At 52.2% G+C, this 22,504-nt stretch overlaps 1 protein-coding gene across 3 annotated transcripts in view; it reads right to left on the bottom strand.

Moving 5' to 3' along the window:
- Nucleotides 1-1,963: 1,963 nt before the first annotated feature.
- The window catches only part of IFT88 (intraflagellar transport 88), a 64,949-nt gene continuing 44,408 nt past the window's right edge, over nucleotides 1,964-22,504 (bottom strand). For all 3 annotated transcript variants that reach the window (XM_015590362.2, XM_015590367.2, XM_025046960.1), the window contains 6 exons: nucleotides 19,973-20,025; nucleotides 18,443-18,508; nucleotides 16,243-16,349; nucleotides 12,576-12,642; nucleotides 2,506-2,616; nucleotides 1,964-2,273 (listed from right to left, as the gene is read on the bottom strand). In XM_015590362.2, coding sequence (XP_015445848.1) covers nucleotides 2,152-2,273; nucleotides 2,506-2,616; nucleotides 12,576-12,642; nucleotides 16,243-16,349; nucleotides 18,443-18,508; nucleotides 19,973-20,025 — 526 coding nt within the window. In that variant the 3' untranslated portion in view covers nucleotides 1,964-2,151. The remainder of the gene's footprint in view (nucleotides 2,274-2,505; nucleotides 2,617-12,575; nucleotides 12,643-16,242; nucleotides 16,350-18,442; nucleotides 18,509-19,972; nucleotides 20,026-22,504) is intronic.

The raw sequence follows: 22,504 nt of genomic DNA, 5'->3' as shown, positions 1-22,504 counted from the left end.
TGACGCCCGCCCAGCGGGGGCCGGAGCGCGGGACGGCCTGGCGTTCGTCCCGCTGTGTGCGAAAGCGCGCGTTACGCGCCCGGACCGTTCGACAGCCGGAGGGGTCGGCATCACGCATCCGCTGCCAAGAACTCAGCCACATCGCCCGTTCCAGCGACTCCCAGCTCCTGGTGACTGACCGTTTCCTTCGAGGTCGCGACACCGTTTTCGGGTTAGCGAATTGTTGCTGTTCCGTGCTCCCTTCCCGCTGAACTGGAAATAAAGACATCGACACTCACCTGCCGCGTACTGTTTATTTGATAGACGAGCGTGGGGTCCTTCAGGACAGAGACTGGCCTCATGTTTCACGGGCACACGCAGCCTCGTGGCCACGGGCGCCGTGTCCCGCAACAAAACGCCCCCTCCGCCTGACAACGGGGCGGCCCCTGTCCTCTGCTGTGGCTGCCTTGGAGGTGGAAAAGGGACCCTTCCTCTCCAGCTTTCCTCTCGGCAAGATCGCTAACCACCCAGCGGGCGCGCGTGCTGGTAGGACGAGGAATTCATCCGGGTGTAAGCAGAGTTGACAGGATGTCTTACCGACAGCCGCGGTGTGTTCCAATTTAGCCAGGTCCCCTCGACTCCGAGCGTGTGTTTATGAGCCCGCGACATCCACACGTACTTGCTAAACCCAAGTTTGAGACAAAGCAGTGAGAAAAAGGCAACAAAAGACGGGAACCCAAGGGCCTCGCGTTCCCTTGGCAACGAAAGGCTCCCCGCGCTGGGACTGAAGAGGCAGTGTCCATCCCCTCCTGGCAGTCACCTGCTCCTGTCTGAGTCGTCCCCAGTCCCTCCCTCCCACCCGCTGGCCAGCCACAGGGCCAGCCACACGGCCACCCCGGGAGGAGGCGCAGCTCTAAGACTCCCTGTCATGCACCAAGCTGCTGGGAGAAGTCGCGACGGCTCCGCGGCTCCCAGAGCCAGTGTGTGGTTGGCGACTCTCCTTAACTTCTGGGGTCACTGCCCTACACAGCTGCCCGACTACCCCGTCCTGTGACAGGCTGCTGGCGTTCCCACCACAGTCCTCATTGCCATCACTTTCCTGGGCAGCACCTGGACCCGCCACGGCTGCTCAGCCTTCCTGGCACCTTCGCCGCCCACACCACGCGGTCAGACCCAACACTGTCATCGCCAACGACCACACACACCGTCCAAACACCCTGGGCCCCGACGCATCCCCTCTGTCCGTACCCATCGCTCCCTCGCTGCACTCCACTGTCAGTGCGTCTGCGGCCGCCTCTGCGCCGTCGGAAACCGTCTCGGGACAGGGAAGGCGTGACGGGTTTTCCGTCTCCTGCACTGATGCGCTCTCCGTGGAGACCATGCTCGATGAGGTGGAAGAGCCTTGCTGGCGAAGGTTCACGACGAGCCGCCACTTCTGCCTGCCCGTTGATGCGATTCCTCTGCAGTGTCCGTCAGCCACACACACTGCCGAGGAGGAAGGCAGGTGATCCTGGGCTCGGTCCCGTGCCCTAAGTCACACGTGCGACACGCGGTCTTAGCGGCCACTGCTTGGCGCTGTGGGAACCTGTCCTGGGATGAAGGCACACGGGAGCCACAGAGGAGGACGATGGGCCAGTCTGGTATCTTCTCTCACGGTACTCGTGCTGCCCCCGAGCACACTGTGCCGACAGGATCACAACCTCCCTCAGGCGAAACTTCTCAAGACTCAAAGTTTCCAAACTCCGAGTAGTTCAGCTCGAATAATGACTCACCAAGGATACGTCCTAACAACGTCATGTTCTCACTATTGCACTTTTAAAAATGAAAGACAGAAAATATCAGCACGCACACCGGTAATAGGGGTCCATTTCTGTGAATACTCACACGTACTTGCACGTACTGTGTGTGGGTACTAGGTCATGTGACGAAATTTCTTACTGGGGTCACTATTCTCAAAAGGGTAAGGAAGTCACTCACCTGAAGCATTGGTTCGCATGTTTTTATTCCATTAAAAACAAAAGGAAACTTACACCCATACTCAGAACAGAATACACTTATTTAAAGCTTCGACAGTGTACAAAATTAAAGTTTGTATAGTTAATCCAAAGTTTAACATGAGTATCATCGTGTAAGGCAATTTCTTTCTATCAATAAAATAACAAAACGTGCATATTATTCTGGAAGCAAATCATCTCCTAACTCTTCATCAGCAAAATCATCCTCTTCGATTCTTTTTTTGGCCGCAGTTTTTGGTCTTTCTACTTGAGGGCCAAGTGGATCCACGTAGGAGGCATCTAGGTTTCAAAACAGATTGTTACGTTAGAGTATTATAAAAACGAAACGAGGCAAATGTGACACCTCATAGTTGACAGTGAACAGCTCAGAGTGGACAGGAACGCTCTCGCGGCTCACGTAAGACGCCGGCCAAGCGCAGGAAACTCAGGGCCCAGGAACGCATCTCTGCCACCTCACCGCTCTCTCCGGCCCTGCCGTGCCTGTGGGGACTGAGCGGGCAGAAGCACTTGCCTATTTCTTTGTTACTGCTACTTTCATAAGGCTCGTTTGTCCCGGGTAAAGCTCTGAGTTTGGCGCTTAGTCGTTCACCTTTACTACTGGCACTGTAGTTCTGGCCACTGTCTGAAAACACAAAAATAAAAATGCGTTTGTTTAACACGCCGAGAAAACACAGTGCTACACACGCAGGTAAGCACACTCGTTTGCCAAGAAATAGGCGGGCTGTTTTGTTTGGGAGCCGACTTCCGAGGGATGGAATCCTTGTTTTCTGAAATTTAAAAGGAATCGCTTGCTGGGAATCTAATACAGAGAAAACATCCCTTATGGGTCATCTTGTTATGTGTTCTTCCACGTGTGTGCTAGTTTTGGTTTCAGTCTGGCAGATTCGCTTGTGAGAAGTAAGAGGCCGCGTGGACGAGCGTCACCTAGCCGAGCGCGGGGCAGCCAGAGCGAGCGCCAATGGAGCGACAAGGTCGCTGGGAGCTGCACCGTCAAGCTCGTGCCCAGGCCGTGGGAGCTCAGCCCAGGCGGGAGGGAACCCGGGTCACGCGGCCTCTTCACACGTCTGGAGGACGTCCACACAGAAGAGGGGGCGGTCTGCCCTGCGAAGACGGATTCGGCTCAATATAAGGAAAAACTGAAGGACTGTGGTGTCTGAACGTGGCATGGCTGCTGCGGGACGTAATGCAAAATCACTGAAGGTTTTCAGACGGGGCCGAGCACTCACGGTAGCAGGAAACGTCAGTGGTAGTTTTCAACCCCAAATCGCTTGTACACTTTCTGCAAGAGCCATGCCTCGGCCCCACGGTTCCCCTTCTTCCCCTTGAGGCTCCTACAGCGTTATTTTTCCCGTCGTGAACACTTCGCTCCTGTGAGGGCGTCTGTTGATACGCACAGGGCACCTTTTCCGAGTGTGCTTTATATTTTAGCTTATTGATTATGCCTCCGGGAATAAATCGAAACCGGGTAGACCTTAAAACCCCCACATTTCAAGGTTAGCCAACATATTCAAAACTGTGAATCCTCTCTGGGTTCTTAGCAAAAACGGCTGCCATTTTCTCCGCCCCCCCGCCCCCACCTATTGTTATTGCTGAAAACAAAATGCCTTAGTTTAATGCACTGAATGCATCTATGCATTTTGTTAAATTTTGATGTTATTGTTATTTTGTTCAACTCTCTATAATTTTTTGGTATAATTAAGTCAAATTTTTTCCCTCTACAAGTATAAATGGGTGTCCTTCCAAGTGCCCAAGAAAGTGGTCAAGAAAGTTTGAAAATCACTGCTTTAGGCCAATTTCTTTTATTTCACTTCTCACACAGACACTGACATCTCCCTTGGAGATCCGAAGCCTCCTAGAACCCTAACGAGTGATTCCTGCCTGCAGGCTTGTAGTCCTCCGAGGGAGCAAACCCTTAGAAATGAGAACCACCTCCTCGGAAAGCTGAGAAGCCACGAGCACAACTTTTAAACATTCTCCATCACAAAAACCACTGAGGGTGCACTGCGAGCACCCATGCTTCATTGTTTTCAGCCGACCCTCATGGGTAGGTGCCTGGGCATCGACAAGCGTCTGCCAGCCTGGCGGGTTTCTGTCTGATCAGCACGAGTTACTGCACAAACGACAACGACTGTTTCCTAGGGACACGCTGAAGAACAAGCAGCTTCAGAAAATGGAACCAGGAGACGACTTCCCTGAATTATCAACCAACACGAACATCCAAACCCGATACTTTTAAAAATCTTAAAATCATAGAATTGAAAGTAACAAGGACTCCTGAAACTTACCTGTACTGGAGAAATAAAACTAAAATGTACAATGTGTACAAAGACGTTAACTCTCAAAGTAAACGTTACAAATGGGAAATAAACATGTACAAATGGTCAATCTTACTTAACTTAGAAACATGTTAAGTGAAGAGAAGCAGGCCAGAACACTATGCACTGAAAATGGCAGTGTTTTTTGAATACCATTTTTAGAAAGCTTAAACACAAGCGAAATTAAATGTTGTTTGCATACATGATAAAATTGAATATGAAAAGGCAGAAAGCTGAAAAATGTAAACCAGAATAAATGTAAAATATAAAACTCACGGTGGTTATGTGTGGGGAGGCAGAGACACGTGGGAAAAGCACATGGTAGGCATGACAGCCAGGTTCTGGTTCTAATGTTTTATGACAGACCCACTCATTTAAATTTCATTAATATGCTTTATAATGGTGCCACAGATTCTTTTGTTGGTACCAAATAGTACGTAATTCACATAATTCTAAATGTAAGATTCTAACGTAAGATTCAACATCACTTATTGAAATGATAAAGATTTTAAAAATATCAGATTAGCAAGTGACATGAACAGGTTTCCTGAGGTCAGAAGACTTAGCATTCTGCAGTCGCAAGGTCGTGGGACAGGAAGCCCGAGACTCTGCTCCACCACAGACACGAGGTAACGACGAAGCGAGTTCCAGGAGCCTTCGTGAGAGCTCCGGAAACCAGTTAGGAAGCCGCAGTCCCCAGGTGAGCTCAGAGCCAGAACAGCTTCATGGGAACACGTGAGAAAAGCCGGTTCATCTCTGCTGTCGGTCCCTACCCGCCAGCCAAGCCCCTTCCCCCACAGCTCGCAATGGGGAGAAAAGCCCGACCTGCAGGCTCTCTCCCTTGGGGGGGAAAGAGAAAGCAGAACGCATGTCGAACATTCGGGATTTTCAGGGAGCTGCCTGAGAGGCTGGTTCCTCTCTCGGCTGACTGGGCTGCTGGTGAGGAACCGGCACACCTGAGCTACAGAGAACCAGGAGGAGGGCCTGGCGGCTCAGGGCAGCACCATGCCGCCTCCCGCCACAGATGGCAGCCAGCACAGCTTGTTCCCGTCACAGCACAGCTCGCCATGGGCAGAACGTGTCTAGCTGGTGAATGACTTTTTTGAGGGGGAAGCTGCCTGAGGGCCTAGTTTCTGCCTCACCTGACTCAGAGTGCTGATGGGGACCGGCCTCTCTTGGGTGCTTGGGGGTTGCAGAGAACAAAGCGGGGTCAGCAGCTGGCTGCAGGGCCAGAGAACCTGCAGCACTACGGATGCTGAAAAAGAACCCATCGAACCTCTCTAGCTGGGGAGTTCCACGACAGACCCAGGGAGAAGATGAACCCCATGAAAATTCCGGGACACTCCCATAACTTCCAGCGGGGCTGACTGGCGAAGGTCCTGCCTTGTACAAAGCAAGTGGCTGTTGTTTTCAGATGAAGAAAACACAGCAAAAAGTAACAAGACACACAAAGAAACAGGGTAACATGACCCAGAGTAACGAAGTAAGTGTCCATAAGTTGACCCTAAAGAAATGGAGAGCTATGGATCATCTGACAAAGAATCCAAAATGATGGTCTTAAACGAGCTTGGTGTGCTAGAAGACGGATAGGACACGGAATCAGAAAAACGGAGCCTGGACGAAATGAGACTGTCGACAAAGAGACGGAAGCACTGAGAAAGAACTGAACGGAAATTCTGGAGCTGAAGATGGCAGTGCAGTGACTGAAAGTCCCCCGGAAGGGGGCAAGACCAGATGTGATCAAACATAACAGAGACTCTGTGAACTCAGAGACAGATCACCTGAAATTAGAGTCAGAGGAACAAAAAGAAAACAAAGTGAAGAGAAGTGAAGAGGACTACAGGACGCCAGAAGCAGAGCAATATACATGTTATGGGAGCCCCAGAAGATGAGAGAGACAGACAGACAGACAGACGATCTGAAGAAATAATGAATGAAACTTCCCAAATATGAGGAAGGAAATGAACATCCAACTTCAGGAAGCTCAAAGGACTCCAACTAGGATGGACCCAGAGAAGCTCACGCCAAGACACATTACAACCAAACTGTGCGAGGTCGGAGAGGGTCTTAACATCAGCAAGAAGAAAGCGACTCGGCACATACAGGACTGGCTTATGGTTGTCACATCTCTCAGCAGAAACTTCACGGGCCAGATGGCAATGGGTTGGCATATTCAAAGTGCTGAAAGAAAAAGCTGCCAACCAAGAAAACTATATCTGGCCAAATGGTCCTTCAAAAATGAAGTTAAGACCTTCCTGGATAAACAAAAGCTGAGGGCGTTCACCACCTGCCTAGCAGGAATTCCAAAGGGAGTCCCTCAAGGCGAAATAAAAGGATGCTGGACAGCGACACAAAAGCACATGAAAATATAAAGGTCCCTGGTAAAGCTAAGTAGATGGACAAACACAGAGTCTGTACCACTGTCGTGGTGGAGTGTAAATCATAGAACATAAACGATAAAAACATAAAAATAGCTGAAGAGTTTTATAACTACAGTTATAAAACTATGCCAATGAATTAAACGTACAAAAAGGTAACCTGCAACGTTGGTAACATGAAGTGGGGGAAGGGACATTACAAAGCAGAGTTTTCTATTCGAAGTTGTTGGTTTGGATCGCTGTACCTACAGGACGTTATGTGTAATTCTCATGGTGACCACGAAGACAGTATCTATAGAAGACACACGAACGGAAAGTGGAGCTCGCCTCCAGCAGGTCCCCTGCCGAGACGGCTGTGTCGCCGGCACTGTCTCAGTGGGAAAACCTGACAGTCCCTTTCAGACTTCGGGACTCGGCTGACCAGACACGCGTCCTGTAGGTCCCAGCCTCCCTGCCACCGCACTGCCCCAAGTCAGGAACCCTGTCGGCTGCCGCCTCTCAGCTTCTCAGGGCTTGAAAGTGCTATCCAAGAGGCAGCCTTCGGCAACCCTCCCTGTCCCTGAGTGTCTCCCACACCTCTGCTTCAGCAACGCTCCTCGCTGAACTAAACCCGTTTCACGATCCATCTCTCATCCAGCCCCAAGACGAGACGCGGCCCCGCTGACGCGGCCACTAAGGAAAGGCGCTGACAGCTGGGGACACGGCAGGCTTCGGCAGCGCTTCGCAGGCCTCTCATCATCAGCCACTGAGCAGCTCCCTCCTGGGTTCCTGAAGTCGACGGGCAAGTGGCCCGTCCTTTTGCTGTGCGCACGCTGACCTTCCTTTGCCCTGTCCCTTTCTGAAACGTGAGGGGCAGCATGGCCGCGCCCTCTGGCTCCTACCACCTAAGGAAGCCAGGGCACGTCAGCACGGGCGACGCGAGCCTCACGTAACGCTCCGAGGCCCGTGGCTAGGACCGAGCTCACTCTTCGTTGTCTCCGCCGCGGCTGTCGGCTGACTTCAGCACTCACTCCCTCCTCCTGGTCTGTGTCACTGCCCAGCAGAACAGCTAGCAGGGTACGGTGAGGGTGGCCAAGGTGGCTCTGATGGCAACTGCAGCAGGGGACGTGCAGAGGGGTCAGTGAGGACGTGAAATTACACGAAATTCAAAATTCAGTGTCCATGTGCAGTTCTAGAAGGCCCAGCCACGTCCAGCCAATTACAGGTGTATGGCCACCGGGAGACACAGCGGCCTGAGGAGACAGCCTGGGCCTTCACTGGAAAGGGCCCAACGCCCAGCTTAGAGACCGCTGTGCCAGACACAAGTGGCACGTCAGTGGGCTGGACCAGCAGGTGGACTCACCTCGCCCCAGCTCCCCAGCTTCTGTGACAAGGAACGCACAAGCTGCTGCCACCTGCCTTCCTCCAACCGTCCCACCGTTAACAAACTCCACCCGTGGCTCACAAGCCTCGGCGCGCATGGACACCAGGATGGCCAGCATGGCCACTCTTCAGGTTTCTGGGGCGACGAGGGCGCTTCAAGGGACCGAGGCCAACAGCAGTGACACGTGAGAAGCCAGCACCCCAGTCCTGGGGCTCCCGACGGCGCCCTTAGCCCGCAGGGCCCCCTCTCCTGACGCCAGCTGCCTCCTGCTGACTTGGTACCCAGGACTTATGCAGACTTCTACCCCCTCCCTGGACGGTGCTCTCTGTCCCTTCATGTGTAGTGGGCACTAAGCGCGGGCTGTTCCCTCTGCCTGTGACTGCGCAGAGGAGTGCTAGCCAAAGCACTCGCTCACCTCGGACTGCAATCTCAAAATTAAATTTTGATTTTTCAAGAAAAAAAACGTGGTTGCAATGAACGTACTTTGTAAAAGACGCGTTCTTCAAGAAGTCGGTTTACAGTGAATTTCTGTCCCCTGAGCCACGTTATCCCACCAATCTTTACAAAATAATTTTTAGCGCAAAATTAGGAGACACATTTTTGGGGGAAAAGTTCACACTCGAGACATAATAAAAATAAAAAGTAAACTAAAAAATCTGGCGAATCATTAAGCATCAAATAAACAAATCAACTCTAAAACAGAGCCTTCGTGCTGTGCTGCTGAAGTCAGTCCCACTGCCACCGCCGCACCACGGGGGAGGTGCCCGGCAGGACAGACCACGCAGGAGCAGAGGGGCCCTGCGCATTTCCTGGCCAGCCAGCGAGGCCGCGCCCCCGCCCCGCTGACCCCCGTGGACTGCACGCATGCGGACCCCTGCAGGAGCTGCCCTTCCCTGTGACATGTGTGCCACGTGACTTTTTCTCGCAGGTGATGTTTTGGCACTGAGCTGCTAAATTCTTGACCCCAAATTTTGCATGTAAAAGCATAATTCACTTGCACATCAAGCAGTCAAAACTAGTTCAAGTTAATTCTATAAAAGCAAACTAAAGCACTGAGAAGCCGGGAATGGATATTCAAAGTTCTAAACCAAGCACTACTGCTTCTCACTACAGCCCACATCAAGCAATAACAGCAGCTACCACGTCCTCAGCACCCAGCGTGTGCCAGGCCCTATGCTGGCCCCTCCGTGGGCTGTGCGTGTCATGTTCGCATCGCTGCAGGTGACAGCCGGGGCAGAGGTGGGAGGCTGGATGACTGCAGACTGCCACGTACCGTGTGTGGATTTCAATCTGGTGGCAATAGGAGCAACAACCTTTCTGTATACACCGTGTCACATTGAATCCTGGACTATCAAAGTGTGGTCCCAGGTTCAGAAGCATCGGCTGGGCCTTGTCAGAAATGCAAATTCCGGGCCTCGGCAGACTGGGGGCGCTGGGCAGTCTGCTCTCACAGGCCCTCCAGGACCACGGAAGAGGGAGCGGCCGAGGCTTACCGGACAGAATGCCACAGAAATAAGGCTGCAATGACATCAGTCTGAGCCATAAAAGGAAATCAATGTTCAAGGGCCCTCAGGCATTTTTCAGAAACAGCGATTTCACGTAAACTAGTGGGTGATCATGTGAGCTCCCTACAGGGCAAGCCTTCAAAACCTGCGCTGCAGACCCCGCCTCTGACACACAGCAGACAGCTGGCCTCACCTGGATGCATGTGAAAACCGTCCCTTTCTCCTGACTGTGGGCCTAACCAGTCGGAGGGCCCAGTGCCCCAACGTCCCAGTGCAGATGTGCATGTGCCGGGACCGCGGGGAGAGGCAAGCTGGGGAGCCCGGGGGATTCCCGGATGGGCCCTGGCGAGAGCTAAGTGACGCCAGCCAGAGCGAGCGGAGCTGGCGAGGGCAGGTGCACCCCGAGTGTGCAGGGCGCTCGGGGGCCCCATGGATGGAGGAAGGAGACGTGGGAGAAGCGAGCACAGCGTGGCTGGCTCCGACTTCAGAGCCGGGGACCGCCCTGCCCCGCGGCCAGGAACGAGCACCAGGAAGGAGGCAGGATGCGTCCCCTGCGATCCTGAGACGTCGACCCGGCTGCTGGGCAAAGCAAAAGACCAGGGGCAGGAGGCACAGGGCAGGGGACGGGCCGGCGGGGAAGGCAGCCCTGTGCCATGCACCGGGGCCGAGCAGCAGGGACGTGAAGCTGCTTGGGAAGATGCTCCGTGACCAGCTTCCTGTCCAGGACTCCCGTGTGTAAGAAGCTCCTCTGGGCACGAGGGCCGAGTGCTGGCGCCCACGGAAACAGGCTGGGCCAGAGGGAGAGAGGGTGCTGGGGGAGGCCCGCCAGGCCCGCCCACACCAGGGTGTCACATCAGGCCGACCGGCTGACGCTGTAGGAGGCCTGGCGTCTCATCCCGAGGCCCGGTTCTGGAGTGTCAGGGACAGGCCAGGTGGGGAGGCTGAATAGCTCTTCCAGCAGAGGATCTGGCACCTCGGCCACCTGAGGAGCACCTTGACCTTGCTGGGGCTTCTGAGGTGCCGGGCTCTGGCCGAGCGCCAACCAGCCCGCCCTCATTAGGGTCCTGCTGTTTCTGGAGCCAATTTTCGAAGTGGAGGCACCAGTAAGTCAGGTTAGCTCCAGGGTCAATGGTGGGACATTTCACCAGCTGCCAGCTCCCAGGGAGGCTCTGAGAACTTTCCAGAATGGGGGCTGCTTGGTGACTCTGCCCTTAGGGTGGCAGAGGAGGCAGGGGACCCAGAGAGGGTGGCGGTCCGGCCCCGGGACGGCAGCCAGTCACCGGCACTCCCCGGGGACACAAGGCAGAGACTCCGGGTCGGCACACTCAGGGCAAGAGCGCAGGCCGCAGCTGCCCGCCCTGAGGGCAAGGGTGAGCCGGTGGCAGCCAGCGGGACTGGGGACTCTGTGCTGTCCGCTGATTCCCGGTTACTACGAGCACTTCTGGGGCATGCGGTCCGTGCCGCCCCCTCCCCTCCACTGTCCAGTGTCCGAAGCCAGCCAAGGCCAAGTGTGCGGGCAGCAGTGAGCAAACGTCTTGGGCACAGTGCTCGACTCGCCCCGAAGCCGTTGGCAGCCTCCACGTGTCCCGGTGTGAACGCTGTGCTCTGCGATGAGCTGCTCCCCATGAGCCGCATGCTGCATGACTCATGCGCCATGGCACTGCTCCGAACCCCAGAACATGCTGACTCCACAGCGAGAGGCCCCGGGGCTCTGCTGGGTACCAGACCAGGCCGTAGATGCCAGTGGCAGAAGTGGGGGTGCCTGAGGGCCGGGGCAGCGTGACACTCCTGTGCCCATCACAAGTCAGATGCTGCTCCTGGACGCAGGCCCGTGGGGCTTCCCCGGGCCTCTCAGGTCTGGGCTCCATCACCTGGGACCCAAGGGGTAACAGGTCAGGACCCTGAGGGTTAGCAGGCTGCCCGCTGGAGAATCAGGCGGTCCCGCCAGAACCAGTGGCAGAGGTGCCTGTTGCTGCCTGACGAGTCTGGCAGGGCACAGCTCTGACTTCTAGAAAGCCTTTGCAGTTTCTAGCCGAGACTCAGCCCATGCACGTGGCTGCAGTGGTGGCCCTCAGCGCCAGAACCTGCGTGTCTTTCCAGCTGGACCCTAATTTCCTGGGCACCAGGGCTACGTTCTTCTCATCCCAACATCCTTGGCGCTTGGCAGTGTTTGATGCCAACGACGTGTCCAAGACGGGTTTGTGAACGAACGAGAGAAAGGCCGGCCTGACCTAGGAGTCTGGACAGACGCACATGACAGAATGGAGCTGGGCGGTTACGGGGACCGGGGTGACACTGTGAGACAGAGCTAAGAGTGGGTGTGAGAGCATGGAGCTGTGTTTATAGGTCCCCAATTAGCATTTGTTTTTCCGATTAGTTTAAAACCACCAAATTTCTACTAAGTTTAACTTCTACCACCCCCTGAAGTAGGGGAGGCGGGTAGGTTCTGTTGATGGAGAAGGGAAGGGACATGTGACAAACCTTCTAGTCACGACGATACGGGCAGTCAGAGGCAGGGAGCTCAGGGACACAGGGAACTTGGAAGTCACCTAAGTGCCACAGCATTTACGTGGCCGCTCCAAAGACATGGGTGTCGTGATCGAGGCTGGGACCAGAACCCTGTGTGCGGACGCCCAGCCCGGCACGGCTTCCACACTGCAGGTCGGGGCTGCCCGCACCCTGAGACCTGCCCACGCTCATCCTCACGGAACTTGCTGAAAACAAAATGTAACATATGACGCAGCAAGACCTCACTAGTGTGGGCGTCTCTGTCACTTATCCAACCTGAGCTTGTTTAGGAATAATTAGCGAAACGGGTATGGTTATTTTAGAAATAAACCTGCTAACATTTATACTTAATTTACATATCAGGCTGACGGCCCACAAGATTAATAGAACAAGTGAGGTTTTACTGCGTGTAAAACAAACAACCAACAAACAGCTGAAGGACATTTTTGGGTCGTTTCGAGATGCTTCTAGAAGCCTGTGCACTCAACTCCAAGGTCACAGGGGACACTCACCGCTGCCAGCACCCCCATCTCTCCTGCCGCGGGAACCTCCGCTGCCATCTCTGCCGGACTTTATGCGCTGCAACGAGGAGCAGACGAGTTTACTGAGCTTCTTGCAAAGCTGAGCACGACCGCGGCCGCTAAGTGAGTCCCCGCCGTCCACTCTCCTGTGAGGTGGAGGCCGGCCCGCCCCCCGGAGTCACCAGCCCTTGTTCCGACGCCAACGGCACCTAAGTTTTAAGAATGTGGTGATATCTCCAAGTTGTGACAGTCTTAGGTTGCCTTTCACATTCTATTGTTATTTTGTTTTGCATAAATGTTAGAATTTTCATATCAACACTGAAGCTGCCTCAAGCCTCTGCCAGATTCTCACACACAAAACGGTCCATTGAGAGCCATAACCCAGTCAGTCAGTGAAGAGAAACGACCGCTTTTCATAAATGTTTACTGTACGACTGAATTAAAACTTCTCAACATAGGTTGCTATCTTACTTAGATCTTTAGTAATGTAAATATAATCTCAGATTTAAATCAAAGGACAAATTATTCCCTCAACCATGACAACTTTCCAAATATTTATAAATTATCAGGTTGTGGGTCCAGTTATTGACATTGTGGTCTGCTTAGGAGAAAAAGTCTCCCCTCAGTGATTCAAGACTCATTTCTACAAAATGAGACACGCTCCAGGGACTTGGGACTCCCGGACAGGCACACACGTTCTAGTTTGCTCTACGGAAAAGAATCCAGTTTTCTCGAACCCCATCTCTCCCCTTGCTGTCACACACCAAGAAAACCTAAAAGCCATGAACAAAACAAGATCTCCAACACCTATCATCAGATTGTATTTCAAAATTTGGTTTTCATGTATGCATGGATCAATCTCCTAGAGCACAACTAAAACACAAAGCTAACTTAAGCTCACAAAGACAAACGCCCAGGAAATTCGACATTTTTCTACTCAGATGTGACAGATGTGGCCTCCTGCGTAAGTGACCTGAAGTTTAGGATAAAGCATGGTCGGAAGGCGAGCACTGTGACCCCCACGCTCTGCTGCTCACCGCCCCTTGCTCCCCAGAGCCCCGGTGTCCGACTCCCACCCAGCCTGCCCCCATCACCCCAAGGTCCCCGCTCTCCTCCCAGCCTGGGCCCCAGCACCAGGCACACCCACACCGGGGCGCCAGGCCCTGGCTGGGCGTCTGTCTTTTGAATTCACTCAGGAGAAACCTCAAACCTGGTGGTTCAGTGGCTTCCTTTTTCCTCTTGCTCCCCCAGGACACCGTGCCCTGCTGCAGCCGCGCCCCCAGCCCAGGCCTGGATCAGGGGCGCTCCCTTCACTGACCGCTGTCTGCCTGCTCAGTGCTCCCTCCCCACCTCCCTCACCTCCCTAGGAGACTCCCCTGGGCGGCCCAGATGGGCACGCGTCACCCATGCCACCGTCACAGCCAGGCTGTGCTGGCTTGTCACTCTCCTTCACCCCCCGCCCCCGGTGGGCACAGAAGTGTTTTGTCCCCTTCCCACTGAAAGGCCACGCGCCAGCCACAATGAGTCGTTAGCTGGGCGATGAGCTCACGGGGAGCTAAAGAAATGGCAATTTCAAAACTAAAACCAAAACAGGTGTGAGAACAGCAGTCTGAGAAGGTTCTGAGTTCAGACACATGGGGAGTCGAGACACCCCCACCCCCGCCGACCCGCATCACCGAGGTTTCCCCCACGGAAGATGCAGCGGCCACCCGAGGCCCTGGGCTCGCGTCTCAGGAAGACCAACGGCAGCGGACACGCGGCGAGGGACCGCGGGGCTGGGCCGGCTGCGTGAGGCCGCCTGCCCCGAAGCCTCTTCCTGCCTCCTACCGGCCTTCTTTGCCACCAACTTCTGCACTTTACGTCTGTAAACGAAACATGTTCGTAAGCAAAGCCTGAGCGAGAGAGCACCAGGAAAACGCTTCTTCGACGTAGACGGAACGATGGCACTGAAGCGTGACAGAGAAGTCGCTCTCATGGGGACTGAAAAGGCAGGTTTTGTGGACGAGGACGGCTTTAAGGGCTGAGGCGTGAGGACGTGAGAAGGGAGGCAGGGGGAGGCGACGGTGAAGACCGTGAACGGCCTTGCGCTCCACACAGACCGCGGCGAGCGTGGCGAGGACACACCACGCGAAGGGGCAGCCACCGCTCAGGCGCGGGGGTCCTGCTCAATCCAAACGCGCCGACGGCGACCCGCGCGCTTACTCAGGCGTCCTGCCCAAGCTCTACTAGGATCACTGAGCGAGTGCCGCATGAGGGCTGGAGGCCAGTATAGAGAGAAGCAGACCAGTCGATGGCATCTAATGCGCATGTTGTTCTGACAGCTGAGAAGTAATCAGCATGAAAAGCAGTTTCAATGACACCCACACATTCGTTTACAGTAGTGGAATTTGTTCGTCCACGCGAACATTAGTCCTCAGCCGTTGGTCAGATGAAAAAAAGAGTTTGCCATCACAGAGAGCAGTGGAGGTGGGGGGAAGGGCAGGACCCGATGTCAGGCCGAGGCTTGTGACATCCAGAGAGGACAGGATGGCGGTGGGCCAGCCAGGACAGTGGCGTGCAAGGCACGCTGAATCTCCGTTAAGGGGGTACCCTGGCTTCTCTCACTCGGGTTGACGTCCCAGGAATTGCTGGGGAGCCTGGGTCCAGGTCCCCGTGAACTGACTGCGAGGAAGCCCCGGGGAGCGGAGGGTGCGCCTCACTGCCTGGGCGGTCAGCGCGGCTGCCCGTCTGCAGCCCAGAGACGGCGGCGCGCACCCCGCTTCTGCTGTGGGGAATGCGCTACCCGCACGCTGTTCAGTGAACTTCAACTACCGATGCCTAAACTTATGAAGTCCTAAGAATTTCATGCTTTCCACAAGAATCTATGATTCTATACGAGGTAACTTTATACAACGACTTTTGAGTCCAAAGACTGATAGACTTTGTGATTCTTCTTAATGAAACAAATTCAATAGCGATTATGATAACTATGGTAATTTGACCTTTCATCTCAACCAGGTTACATTTTATGAAGCTTTCACACAGGTTAGATAATTTAATTAGCAATTGGTACATGGTATTAAATTGGTCTTCACAGCAAGTTTTAACTATGTACCCTAGCATGGCATTTCAATACCGCTTTAATATTTTATGGAATTATAAGGTAAAAAAATCTATGTCATACTCATTATTCTTTTACAGCTAATATGTTAGACAATAAAAAATTAGATCACATCTTCAAATGAAAAACAAGATAACCACATTTTGAAAGCAAATATGGAATTTAGATTTAATCACCCAAGATAATTAAATTCCTGAAAAAGTCTAAGCTAAAAGAATATATTTTCTATGAAAGGCAGACACTCAAACATCATGCTAAACTTGTAAATTGTCTGGGCTCAAACGCGGGAGGAAGCCGAATCATTTGCCTGTGAGTACCATCCAGGCAAACGATTACAGACTACACTGAACCCACCACACTTGCCCCCACGGGAAACTCGCTGCTGACAGAATTTTGTCCTAAAACTAGGATTTTAGTTAGTCCTTTTCCTTTCATGCTAGAGCAGGAAAACATTCAACGTCACTTGTCTGGCAGAAGCCCAGACGCCACTCAGCTGAGCTACAGGAGGCTGATGTTTTGAAAATTGACAGACAGTAGCTTTCGGCCCATGTGAGATACCTGTTCCCTTATCTCCTTCATTTTTTCCAATCTCTTGAGTTTTGTTGCATATTCTTGAACTTCCTTCAATCCAATATCAGTGCAGAGACGAACCAAGAAGCGCAGACCTAAATGTGAAAAACACATCAGAACAGTGTTTGTGCACAGCGCCCAACGTACGACAAATCAACGACCTTGGTCCCTCGGGACACAAATAGGGACGATGCTCACAATGGTGTCTGTTCTCTCTTGAAAAATACCTGCAGCTTGTACCCGTCCTGGGAGGACAGCTCCCCTGAGAGGGGTTCCCAGGGGCAGCGTCACCGCCCGGCCCGCAGGCAACACCCCACAACCTGTGGCCGGGGGCCCCCCAGGATCTTCCCCTCTGACGCGGGCTGTTTGTGTGTTGTGGGTCGAATGAGGATTTTCACGTTTCGTTTTCCGCTGCAGCCACAGTGCTGACACAGCGCCGTGTACCAACACAGCGGTCGCTGCACAGGAATTTGTCAGGAAATGACCCGTTCATGACCACTGATGTACTGCAAGGTAACAGTACTGAAGTAACTTAAAATGTCACACATTGGCATATAAATTGCCTATGTATAATCAATCATTCACAACAATACACAGTTAACCATTTCTCTCATTTCCCCATCTTTAGAAAGAGTAGTTCAGGAACATTTCACGTAAAATAAAAATCACTGTTTTTGCTAGAAGGCTTCTGAAACAAGTCAATTTTTGATAAATGAAGAATACATTTTAAGACTAAGTTATCCTGTCGGGCTCACCAGAAAACTACTCTGCCCAAAACAGGACATTCCACGGGCGCAAATACTTCCCTAAGACTGCAGGTGAGGTGGGCTGCCAATGACTTTGTTTGGAACTCATCCAGGCCAGTCGTCTTGGACATTCCCGGCGGCACAAGTAGATGCCCGTTCCATCTGCAGAGCGAAACTAACCTCTCTGTGAAGAAGGAAATCTGGCCTTGCTTGGCGACAGTCCCTCTGGCTACTGCAGTGTTCACGACAGGACAGGCCGTGATCCAGCCCCCGGGATGTCCGGCAACGCCTGGGGATGGTTCTGGTTCTCATGGTGAGGGCGAGGGGGCCGGGGAATGCTGCTGCCCTCCAGTGGGAAGGGGCCCGACTTGGCTAAAACGTCCCACAATGCCCAGGACGGCCCCCCTGAGCCCAGAGCCATCCAGCCTGAGGTTGGCTGATTTCTGGGTTGCTCAATTTTCACAAAAAGATGTCATTGCTATCTCTTTTTTAATCTCTAAAGCACCAGTGCCCTAATGTGACCCAGATTAAGAATCAGATAAAAAGCTTTTAAAAAAGAAATAGGAAAAATTAGATATCTGGGCCCACTGTGAACCTCAGCGGGAACCTCTGCAGGCAGGGCCAGGCATCTGCATTTTATGAGGTTTGATGGGTCCCCAAGGAGCCTGCTTCCCGAGTGGCCAGTGCCGTTTGGCCAGAGCTCTGAGCCCTCTGCTGCTGAGAGAGCGTGGAAGAAACCAGGGCCAGAAGTCCTAACGAAGGAGCATGCTGCACCTCCAGCCCGGGCGCCGGGCCACCGGGGGACCTGGCTCAGGAAAAGCAATGTTCTGTTTTGTGAACATTGACACTGAAGGACAAAATTAAAAGGAGTCTTTTCAAACACGTTACTTTATTTGCTGTAGGGATGTTTTAAAGCAAGTAGCTGCGACTCTTTCAGTGACCTTCTCTACCATCTCTGTGTTTCAACAAGGATGAATTAAAAGTTGAAAAAATGTTTCTTCTTCCCAAGGACTGCTTTTCATTTCCTCATGAATAGTAAAGGTTACACAACAAACCGTATTTTGTCACTTTCCTTTAGCTGCAAGGCTATTCAGGGCCAAACAGAGTTCGGTGGGCTTAGGGGGCACGTGACCGGCTGTAACACCCCCATTACTACTTCACATTGCCTCCAATCCACTGCACAAGACGGGGAATAGAGAGCCCTGTTTACTACTGAAAGGAATTCAGTGGCGTATTTAAATTCATCAACAAGTAAATTCCAAAAACGTGTACTTGTATACTCAAGATTCTCTGATCCTATAAACTCATATTTAAACACATATACCACAAATTATAGGTTGGAGTCTATGTACACAATCACTGTAACAAATGTGACTATTACACATTAGGACATAAAATGTGAGAACTTATACTCTCAAAGTACAAAATGTAATCTCACTTACATTCGGCATTTTCTGGAAATTTTCTGTGAATGTCTTTATAAGTATCTAATGCTTTTTGGTAGTTACCTACAAATAAAAAAGAGGAAACCACACTAGTATCAGTAGGATTCAACAAAGCATTAATTTTAATCCCATACACTGTCATCATTTTATTGATTTGGCAGGAAGACATTTGTGTTTGCCGCAAGCATACATAACAGTTCTCTGTATAATTTCTGGAAGAGAATGTAAAGATAAAACAAATTTGAAAAGGATTAGAGCAGAATAGGTAATCGTTAAAACTTAGCTCCACTTCTTAAATATGTTAGTGGAAAAAAAATTAAGATCCACTCAATTTCCTAAAAATTAAGATTATTTGGGTGAACGACTGACGAATTTAAAATAATTTAAGTGATAGTCAATGATAATTTCAATGTCATTCACCTAGAAAAGTTGAAAAATGACTTTTACAGTTTTCATTTTGAAAGATTAAAATGTTTATAGAAAATACTTTGTTTTGTAAAGAATTCGGGGTCAGTGGCCCTTGGTAAAAGCCCGCCCGCAGCCAGGCGCCTCTGGGCTCCCATGAGGGCGGCTGGGAGGGGAGGGAACAGCAGGGGAAGCGCCTGGCTGCCCCAGGTTCAGTGCTGACTCGGCTTCCCTACTCCCCCACCGACCTCCAAGGACTCTAAAAGGCTCATCTCAAAACTACACGGACCCCTCGCACGCGCGCACTTCACGTGTGACTGACTGGCGCTGACATGGGCAGGGGCGGTGCGGAACTCAGGTGAGGGGATGGAGCGTGCACAGCAGAGCTGCGTGGTGTGTCACCCGACAGGACGCCAGTCACACTGAAGACGCCCCCCTCCCATGATCGGAAAGGTTGGGACAGTACACACATGAGCGCCCGTGCAGTTGCTTCCTGGGACTGAGACTTGCTTTTCCGGGACTGTCTGACACTCTACAAGGAGTGACGTGTTTACCTGCCAGCATTTACCTCCCCACTGGGTCTCTGACACCCTGATACCTTCACTTCCCCTAGCTCAAAGCCACTAATGTAGCTGCCCTGCAGGATGGACATCATGACTGCAGCTGCTGGAAACACAAACAAGGTATAAAGACACAGCCCCAGGTGTCCCAGCCCTGGTCCCCCCTCAGGCTCTGCATTTGGAGACAGTTTCACTGATGGGGCAGAGCACACGAGGACATGTAGAATGAGGTGACAGAGATTGGAAAAATAAACTGATGTGTACAGAATGCCTACTTTTCTGTGGCTGACCTGTTTACTGAATGATTACATGTAAACTCTGAGAAATAATAAATCCATTTCTAACAGTGGTGTTAGAATACATGACTAAGATCCACTTTTTAAGCATAAGGTTTTTCTGTCTGTAGTAATTACTATTTTTCACGTAATGATTCAAATATGTATTGTTATCAAAAGTTAATGTTTTAAAAAACAAATACGCAATTGGAACACAATTATGCATAATTACCTAAAAGACAGAAAGAAGCAAATGTATGAGAAATGAATAAAATGAAAGCGTTTACCACTTCTCCTAAAACAGCTAGCCACCATCAGCTGCCACTTCACTTGCGTGGGCCTACAAAAGAAATAAACGACGTGAATTAGAGATGAAAAACGCCGACCTGCGACAGTCGTTTCATAGTTATAGATCTTCCTATCTTTCAATTACTTTTTTGCCTTTGATTAGATCATCTTTGTTACTGAAAATGGCATATATACAACTTCCACTATTACCACCTGTCATATTTATATTAAGAGATTTAAGAATCCTTCAATCTAGTTCGTGCCTTTATTTATATATTTTTATGAAAATCACTTAAGCTGTGTGCTTAAAGACCACCGCACTCTGTTTTAAACATCACCATGACCTTTGCCACAATCGTATCAGACTCGGTACCCAACAGTGCCTTCCCGAGATTACACTTAGGCTCAGCATCTAAGGCTTGACAATTCAGCACCCAATTTTTGATCTTATATTGGAACAGTTAGGCTTCAACTAAAGAAAGAGTAAAAAAGAATCCTATTCATCCCTTTCTCTCCTTAAAATATAAATTTATTTTCTAAAATAAATAACCATAAACCAGGATTTCTAAATACCACTATTAAAAATATCTAAGAAAAATAATATTTGAAGAAATAAAATAGTAGGGAGTAATTTAATGTTCCTCTTACTTCTTTTTAGAATCTGCCTTCTATTTACTCGATGGCCTCAGAGACAGACGAGTCCTGGTTCTTACTTGAGCTGGTGCCAGACCCACCAGCTGTGGGCTCAGGGAGCTCTGAGTTTAAACCACAGCCCTGCCGGCTGGGCAAGTCCCCCAACCTCAGACCCAACAGCTACACAGCCACCGCTTTGATCTACGTAAAACACACATCTAACCGTATTATTTTCCTCCCAAACCTCATCACCTCCCCTCCAACTGCACAATGATCCCAGATCCTAATCCGGTCCACCTCCAGCGTGTACCCGTGCGCCCTGCTCAGCAGTCCCTGCTACCACACACGCAGACAGGGCACAGTCCCCGCGGAGGCTGCTGCGCACCTCGCACCCGCCGTGAGCCTCGTCTCACCCGACCCCCGTCCCCCCAGCGCCGCCCGCTACTCTGGAGTATCTTAGGTCTCTGACACTGCACCGAACACAAGGTCCCCGGGGGCGGCGCAGACGCCGTACACCCAGGGCCTGGCAGGGCGCCTGGCCCAGCCTGGGTGGCCGTCACTCGAGCCCCCCTCCTTTGCATGTCAGAGTGTGCATCTCGATTGTCTCCTTCCAGGTCAGGGTTGTGAGTTTTCGTCCGGCAAAGCCCCTGGGAGCCCCAGAAATGCCCTGGCTGGGGCAGCAGGACTGGGAGGACATGGTGCCACGGAGGCAGGCAGGCAGGAAACCGGACCCAGCGGCAGCCTCACTGCAGAGGCCATTCAGGGAGGCTGTGGCTGGGGTCTCCGGCGGTGTGGGGCGTGGGGTGAGGCTGGAGGATGGAGAGAGGGGTCGCTTCTGGAAGGCTGCCCTCAGCCCCGGCCCTCCCAGGCACCGGGACAGCAGCCAGGCTGACACTCACCCCTGAGTGCACCCACTGGCCCAGAGAAAGGATGTTAGACTTTGCAGATGACATCTCAGTGACAAAACCACACCACGAACATGTTCCAGGGTGTTTGGTGGAAGGTGCGACTGGCATTTGGGGCGACACCATTCACGTGCAAGTCCTCTACACAGGAGCAAATGTTTGCCATCCTGGCGGCTGCCACCTGATGCCACGTGCATCCCTGTCATCACGACCATAAAATGCCCCACGCCTGTGTTCCCAAATGGTCCCCCGGGGGCAGCACCGCCTCGCGTTACTCATCATCTTGTTCCTTTAACCGCTAAATCTCCTAGTGTGAAGCGTAACACGTGGAAAAGGACACGAACAGCTCCGCAGCTCCACGCTTTCTCACAGAGGGAACGCCCAGGTAACCACAGTTCGCGAAACGGGACGTTGCCGGCCCCCCACGCCCCCTTCCAGTCCTCCCTCCGCCACCCCCGCTTCACCGCGAGCAGAAAATTATGATTAAAACAGACCCAACAAGAGTCTGCCACCCTAACCATCTTCAGGTGCGTGTTTCATGAGGCGCAGCCTCACATAGTCTGTCTCGGAATAGCCTCACCAGGCCGGACACAACCAGCACCCTCCATCGCCTCCGAAAGCCTCCGTTTCTATTCTACAGGTACAACAGACGTGACAGATGAAGACGGCATCGATATAAAGAAAGAGAAAGTGAGGATTAAGAGTGCCGTCCAGAGAGTGAGTGCTCGGAAGACGAGAGGTCACCAACGCACCTTCAGTGTCTCCGTGCCCCAGGGAGGAGGCGGCCAGCCGGGGGCCAGTGAAAGCCCGCTCACAGGGAAGCGGGGAAGGGGAAGCGTGGGGAGTTCCCAGAAGCTTCCGTCAGCTTTCTGGGGACTGAGCATAAAGCAGGAACGCCAGGGGAGTTGCTCGTAGAGCGTTGGACTGAGGGCGGCGTTCACAGGACAGACAGCTGTGGCCTCGGTCACATGCTCATACCATCCATGTCTCATG

The sequence above is a fragment of the Pteropus alecto genome, unplaced genomic scaffold, assembly GCF_000325575.1.
Source record: "Pteropus alecto unplaced genomic scaffold, ASM32557v1 scaffold80, whole genome shotgun sequence".
Classification (NCBI taxonomy): Eukaryota; Metazoa; Chordata; class Mammalia; order Chiroptera; family Pteropodidae; genus Pteropus; species Pteropus alecto.
The sequence above is the reverse complement of the archived record's forward strand: the minus strand, read 5'-3'. Positions and strand labels throughout refer to the sequence as shown.